Source organism: Etheostoma spectabile, chromosome 1 (assembly GCF_008692095.1).
Source record: "Etheostoma spectabile isolate EspeVRDwgs_2016 chromosome 1, UIUC_Espe_1.0, whole genome shotgun sequence".
NCBI classification, from domain to species: Eukaryota; Metazoa; Chordata; class Actinopteri; order Perciformes; family Percidae; genus Etheostoma; species Etheostoma spectabile.
The window spans coordinates 30,236,347-30,243,628 of record NC_045733.1 but is presented as its reverse complement, the minus strand read 5'-3'; the positions used below and the strand labels follow the sequence as shown (position 1 = coordinate 30,243,628).

Sequence of the window (7,282 nt, the reverse complement as noted above, 5' to 3'; positions counted from 1 at the left end):
CATTATTCATTCACAAAGAAAATTGGTTTCCTTTAAAAGGTTGGATTTTCCTAAATTGTTTGAATTAAGGCATTAGGTTAAATTTCCAAAATGTTTTTTTATTCCTTTTTTTTTAATCAACTTTAGCATGGATGTGTAAACTAATGCAAGCTACTGTACACTAATTTCCAGCTTTTGAATTAATCATACATCATAACCTGCCAAAACTATTGTTTCTGCTACATTAAATACTCAATGTGATACCTCCCCAGATTGATTAGAGTAAGTCTCTTCACATAATACAGTACATCTATAAAAGCAGCAACACCGTAAAAGGAAGTCATTTTATTTTTTACTGAGTGATGAATATCAGATCAAATTTGCTTTGTAAAATGTTTGTATAACGTTGAAAGAAATATTAGAAAACTTAAGTGAAGCATTTCCAGATTGTGTCTTGATAACGTTGCACATTAGAGTCATTATCCTAGTGTCAAGTTTTGAAGAAGAAAAAAAAAAGTTGATTCTGTGAAAGTATTCTCGACGGCAGGCTGGCTTAAATTTCTGTGGTATTGTCCTTTTAAGTCCTTACTGCCTGTCACCACAGTACGTATGTTTGGTTACTGACTGTGCCTATTGTATGCCATATCCACGTTTTATGTGGAAACCTTTCTAATAAAGTGTCTCATCTTTCTAAATGTTCCAGTGGCCTTCGGCTGAAATCGTATCTGCTCATTTTGAGGTCAATGTGGTCAAACACTCTCGTCTTTTAATGTGTGATAACTTCCTGTGCCAGAACACCTGGTGCGATGCAAACAGAACTTTCATTGAAAACAATGACTGTGCCACAGTTGGATGCCAATTTTAAAATCCCATTTATGCATGGATGGACTGTGAGACAATGGACCCCTGGGCCCAACCGTGTGAAAGGCCTCCCACCACTTCTACAAGACACCAAGAGACAAAACGGGACGTGGCCACGTTGTTCGTAGTTGTTCTGTGTCCCTTTGTGTTCACTGTGCGTCTCTTTGTAGTTACTTTGTCTCTTTCTGTTCACTGTGTGTCTCTTTCTGGTCATTTTGTGTCACCTTATAGTCACTTTGTGTCTCCTTGTTGTCACTTTGTGTCGCTTTCTGGTCATTTTGGGTCTCCTCATAGTCCCTTTGTGTCTCCTTATAGTCACTTTGTGTCTCCTTATAGTCACTTTGGGTCTTTGTAGTCGTCTGTGTATTTCTGGTTGTTTTGTGTCTCTTGCAGGTAATTTGAGAACATGAATGTCACATGGCACACATGGCAAACCATCTGATAGTTGTTGAGACATTCCACTAAAAACCACAAATGGGAAGCTCGTGGTGGCACTAGATCTGAAGTTCATCCTCTGGGGAACAGGAATTTTATTCAAAATGCCAATGTCAGTCCAACAGTTGTAATAGTTATTTCAGTCTGGACCAAAGTTGAGGACTGACAGACAACATCACTATCACTAGAGCCCGTGGCGCTACAGTGACTAAACCTAAACATGGAGGGTCACTGCTAAGACCAGCGAATCTCACCGTCAACCCAGTTCAACCTGGAGGCTCCTTTTGGAAACAAAACCAGAAAAGAAGATGAAAAAGTAAAACGGTGAAGTCTACAGACTAGATGTTAACGTCATTAAAAAGCCTACGATTGACAGTGCAGCAGTGGGAAAGACTTTAACCCTCCAGTTGTCCTCGGGTCAAATTGGACCCCTTTAAAAAAATGTCCATATCTGAAATATGGGTTTCTTTTTAACCAAATTACCACAAAAAATGGATTGGATTCTATACAACGCTCTTTACAAATACAACTGATCACTTTCATTCCAAAAGAAACTCACCTGTGCGTTTGTCTGATCTTAACTATTAGTCCAAATAATTTGTAATTTCTGCTTTTTTTTTAATTCAAATATTAGGTATAATTCTATATAAATGAGGGTTATTGACCATGATCTCCAAAAAGTAATGTAATACTACTGGTAGTAAGGTGGTGGCAGTGAAAACTAAAATAAATGTCAATTTTTTGTCCCTTTTTTTAACCCGGGAGGACAACACAAGCAAGTTAAGGATTGAGACCCTTGAAGAAGCACACAGATCCCTGCATGAAAGGGAAAAGTTTCTTCCAGTAGATGTCTTGCAGTGATGAGACTTTTTCACATTGCAGAGGTGACGTCAGCAGGAGCGGGACCAGGCAGGGTAGGAGAGGTGAAAATTGGAGCGAGGTGTGAGAGATGGGTTGGAGAAAAAAAAAATTGAAGCAGGTGATGAATGTGATAAAATCTGTGATTTGCACAACTACAAAACCCAGAGGCGTGTTAAACCCAACTGGAAAAACTCATCCCAGCTCACACTCAATGCCTTGGTGAGAGTAAAAGATATCTTGGGAAAGGTAGCGTGACCGAAATAGACTATACATAGACCGAATGATCCTGGTTTTCATATTTCAGAAATAGCGTTTACATGAAACATGAGAATCCTGGGTAATAATATCCCTGTATGGCTTCTGATCGTCGGCATCAGTGCGAGTTTGTCTTTGAATTTTCCACATCCAGCAAAACACTTCTGTATCGACTGAGTAACAGCAACCGTTTATTAGATTCAACCAACTTCTCCATCTAATCTTACAGTGCTAATAGAAGACCACAGTGACAAAACAGGTTTCCTGTGCATTTAAGTCAGATGTCTGCTTTTATTTTAGCAAGTAGAACATCAGTATATCATTTAGCATCACATTTGTTTTGTTTTACTGATTAACTTTGACATAACTCGTGACTGAGTGCTCAGAAACCTGGATCGAGTTGCACCAGCTATTAATTTGTGTGTAAGTAAGTCGCTCTTAAATTCTTAGCAACAAGTAGCTTAAAAGTTGTGTAAAAATTTAAAAAAATGTCTCCGTTAATAAAGACTTATGTCTGTGTATATTGGTGTCCAAGCAAAAGCAATCAACCATGTGAACAGGAAGTAACTGTAGTATCACAAGCTGTCTTTAGGTTGCCAAACAATAGCTTTAATATCTTTAAGTTACCAGCAAATCCTTCATAAATGTCGATACAAGTTTGCCTTAAGTATAGAAACATGGAGAAATATGCCTGAGTTTAGAGGAAATTCTCGAATTATGTCAACCCAACTGATGTAATTTGGTGATTTAGATTTAAGTTTTAGTTCCACTAACACATGTTAAGCTGCTCCTATTCCGTTTTAATAAAGACATTGTATTATGGATTAGACACTTTTTATTAATTGTGGATAGTTTCTGTCTCCCCCATGAGGAATTCCAAGTAATGATAATAAAACTGTGCACATGATACAAGCCTTCCGCGATCACGCACCACCACCTCCTCCACGCAGTTGCTAGTAGCCAAGGAGGACACAGAGGATTTTAAAAAAAAAAACACAATGGACTTTCAGAAGAGGTCATTTTCTTCATTTGAATTTCTGCGCGGGAAAGTCACCGGACAACAATCTTCAGAACATAGTCATACAGAGAGAGTTGTGTGGAGCTCATAGTCTTCATTATGTTCAATAATATCAAAAATGTACGTAATAAAACATTAACTTCCGTTTAGCTTCAAGTAAAAGAACCATCTATTGTTCAAACAGGAATCTGTGTCACACTAAAGGTCCGCTGGCCCCCTCTGCTGGTTAAAATACCAACAAATCCCACATGTAGTGTGTGTATCAAAGCCTGAAGCCTTTATCTTCTTCCTCAACGCAAGTGTGTATTCGCACACACGTATTCGCACACACACACACACACACACACACACACACGCACGCACGCACGCACGCACGCACGAAACTACAGTGACCCGCCTGTTTTAGGAAACTACTGAATCTCTTTTTTTAAATATTATACTACTAACTATTATTTGTAAGCGGTTTTTGAAGATTTACTCCAGAGAAAGGCCCACTGACATTCAGCATAAACCATAAAGTCCTCTTATGATGTCCTGAAAAACTTAAAAAGGATAAAATAACATTTCTTTTTTTTCCCCTTGTATTTTACTTTCAGCTCTTATTACAAAAAAATAAATATGTTTCGACTTTTAATTCCACTAAAGCAGTCATTTTCACATTTCATTGTGATTAAATGTTTTCACATAAACATCGGCCATCATCAAGGTTGTTGTTGCATTTCTCACGCAAAGTTTTGACACAAAAGAGATAGGCTAATGAACAAAATATAATACTGCACATGGTCAGCGGCACAATATATTCTATTGGACATATAAAGGGCTGGGAGTCACCAGAGGCCCCACGATATGATATTATCACAATACATTTTTGTACATGTTTGTTCATCTCACTTATATTAGAAGCTTGATACTTTGTGTCCGTGTATCGATACCGTATTGCCACGGAAAATATTGCGATAATGTGCAGTATCGATTCTTTCCCCCACCCCTGGTACATCTGTACCCGATTTGATTTGTCGGCCACATCATCCCCGTGTGGCACGTACCTGCATTTCACTGCTATTTGACTGAGAAACATTCCTGCATTTCCATTGTAGCAGTTTCTTTTTTGTCAGTCTGTGAGTTCCCATTGATACAGTCTCGCTTAATGGAGGAGGGTCTGGCTAGTCCACATAGTATTCCGGGATGGGAGAAAACGTGCTCTGGTTTATTGTCATTTCATCAAACCGCTCACAATCATCTGCAAAATAATCGTGCATCAGAAAACTCTTTTGGACAGATAGTCTAGCTAGCTGTCTGGATTTACCCTGCAGAGATCTGAGGACCAGGTAACCATAGTCCTCATGAATCCATCTGAGGTTAGAACACCACCACAAAGAAAGAGGAAGGGGACGGACATCTGCGAAAAGACACGCATCCGGTAGAATTTCCACCGGAGCAATCCCAGAAGTGGAACGTCAAGGATATAGACTACCATTCACATAACCAAAGGTCCAAGTGTCACCCATAGGCATCACCACATGAACCCCAGTAAAAAGTCTGGATTTAGTTTTTGTCACTTGTAGTGTGGGTGTACAGTTAGTGAATGAAGTCAAACCTCCAGCTTGATGTGGTGAAATAGTCACTCTTCTGTCTTTGTTGCAGCCTGTAGATAAAAGTAGACACAATAAGATCAGGGAGGGTCTCAGCGTGGCTCTGGCTTCTGTTTGTGGAAATAACTTCACAAGAAAAATCCCTGGTATATTAATGCAAGCATTTGTCACCAAAATCCTGCTGTGCTTTGCATGCTCATACTATTTCTGTTTTTGAGAGGACTCACACGACACAACGCTAAGATACAAGATGGTCAAAGACATCCAAATGTTGTTAACCCTTGTGTTGTCTTCCTGTTAACCATGAACTTTTCCTTCCAGGTCAAAATTGAAAATTAATATTTTTTTGTGCTTTTCCAATGTTTTTGTCGCTTTTTCTGATTTAGTTCTCACTTTTTCCAGCTTTTGGCACTTTTTGTTTTAAAACCTGAGCTGGTTTAACAAGGTTTCATGGTCAACAAACCTCATTTATGTCAAATTATACATATGTTTTTAGTTAAAAAGGCAGAAAATATGAATTATTTTGACTAATAGTTAAGATGTGAGGATGTTAAGTGGATCTCAGATGGGTAGATGTCAAAGTTTAGTCCGGATACTGTTTTGAAACCATTCAAAAAATAGAATTCAAATGCTATAAGTTTAAATAAAACACCCAAAAAGTTAATGTCACCTGAAGAACGTGTGGAATCAGTAAGTAAAGCGTAGACAAACAGAAGCGTCAGAAAATATGTAACTACCCAAAAGGCTCATGGGAACTCTGACGAAGAAGAATTATTATTCATGTGAACTTTTCACCCACACTCACTTTCTCAGCACCAGCCGCCATCAGAGCGTTTAGCTCCCGAGTCCAGCCGAGGGCCTCCACCAGGGCTTGGACACCACTGACCACGTCACCCAGCTGCACGGTGTCATGACAACGGCGGCGCCAGGCGAACGGACCCACCAAGTCCCTGTTGATGAGCAGACGGGGAACAGAGCCGCGCACAGCTCCCACCAGACTGGCAAAGGGCTCCACCTGCAGAGCAAAGAGTCAAACAGCAGCTTTTCATGTTGAATTATTGTTGTCGGGTTTGAATTAATATTTTTTAATTTTACTGAAAGAGACGATTATATTGTTAACCGCAATTAGTTCTGAGACAATTAGGTGTAGAGCAACATTTGGAATTGTTACAGCTCTACCAACATATTGGTTCAGCTGGAAAAACTTCACTTTAAAAAGGGGCATGACGTAGTTTTAAGCCGGTGGCCCTCACCTCCAGTGAGGTTCCCATGACGATGAGGAGATCTGCCAGAGGGAAGTCTGCGAGGTACTTGAAGAAGTGACGTGGAAGGTCCTCCCCGAAAAACACGATGTCAGGCTTTACCACGCCTTTACAGGTGGGACACTTTGGGACCGCTCCTGCCATCACATCTGACTGATGAAACGTGGAAACGAGATGGAAAATGAATATTATGACAAATATATCACCAGGGGCTAAAGTGATATCTTAAATTTGCTCATTTTATCTGGCTCTTAATGTACACTGTATAAAATCAAGGCATTCCGACAATTTGACAAACTGTGATTTAAATATTCTGGTAAATGTGTAGAGTAAGACCCATTTAACCATGGTTATTCTGAAGAACAGACATTTCCCTTCTTTGCCAAAGGAAAAATAAAAGGCAAGTTGCATCTGCATCATCATAGCGATGTGTTGACAGCGTCGTTGTTTTCTTATTATAGCTTGATATGTTTCTATCAGCTGGTACATGAGCACTATTACGTGTCAAATATGAAAAAAAGAAATGATGGTAGTTTTCTAGCAAGATTAGTTGACTGTTTTAATGATATTAAAGCCTGGATGGCCTTACATTTTTTAAACTTTAACGAGAGTAAAACTGAGGTTATGGTTTTTAGACCCAGTGGCACCTCTGACATCTCACAAATAGACCGGGGCATTTTTCAACCCCATGTTAAGTCTGTTGTAACCAACCTGGGTGTAAAAATGGATTGTGATTTTAAAATGGAGAAGCAGATCAATTCTGTTGTGAAAGCAAGTTTCTTTCAACTTAGGCTTCTTACTAAGCTTAAGGCCTTTTTACCCTTCACAGACTTTGAGAGGGTTATACATGCTTTTATTACAACACGCCTTGACTATTGTAATGCTCTGTATGTAGGTGTCGGCCAGGCCTCCCTCGCTCGACTACAGCTGCTTCAAAATGCTGCTGCTCGCCTCCTTACTAGAACTCGTAAGCAAGATCACATCACCCCTGTCCTTGCCTCTCTCCACTGGCTCCCAGT

The 7,282-nt window shown here is 39.6% G+C and overlaps 1 protein-coding gene across 1 annotated transcript in view; it reads right to left on the bottom strand.

The window, feature by feature from the left end:
- Window positions 1–2,789: 2,789 nt before the first annotated feature.
- The window catches only part of sirt3 (sirtuin 3), a 10,429-nt gene continuing 5,936 nt past the window's right edge, over window positions 2,790–7,282 (bottom strand). Inside the window, exons 6-8 of the mRNA XM_032512358.1 lie at window positions 6,255–6,416; window positions 5,807–6,016; window positions 2,790–5,054 (exon numbers count right to left, since the gene is read on the bottom strand). Coding sequence (XP_032368249.1) covers window positions 5,031–5,054; window positions 5,807–6,016; window positions 6,255–6,416 — 396 coding nt within the window. The 3' untranslated portion in view covers window positions 2,790–5,030. The remainder of the gene's footprint in view (window positions 5,055–5,806; window positions 6,017–6,254; window positions 6,417–7,282) is intronic.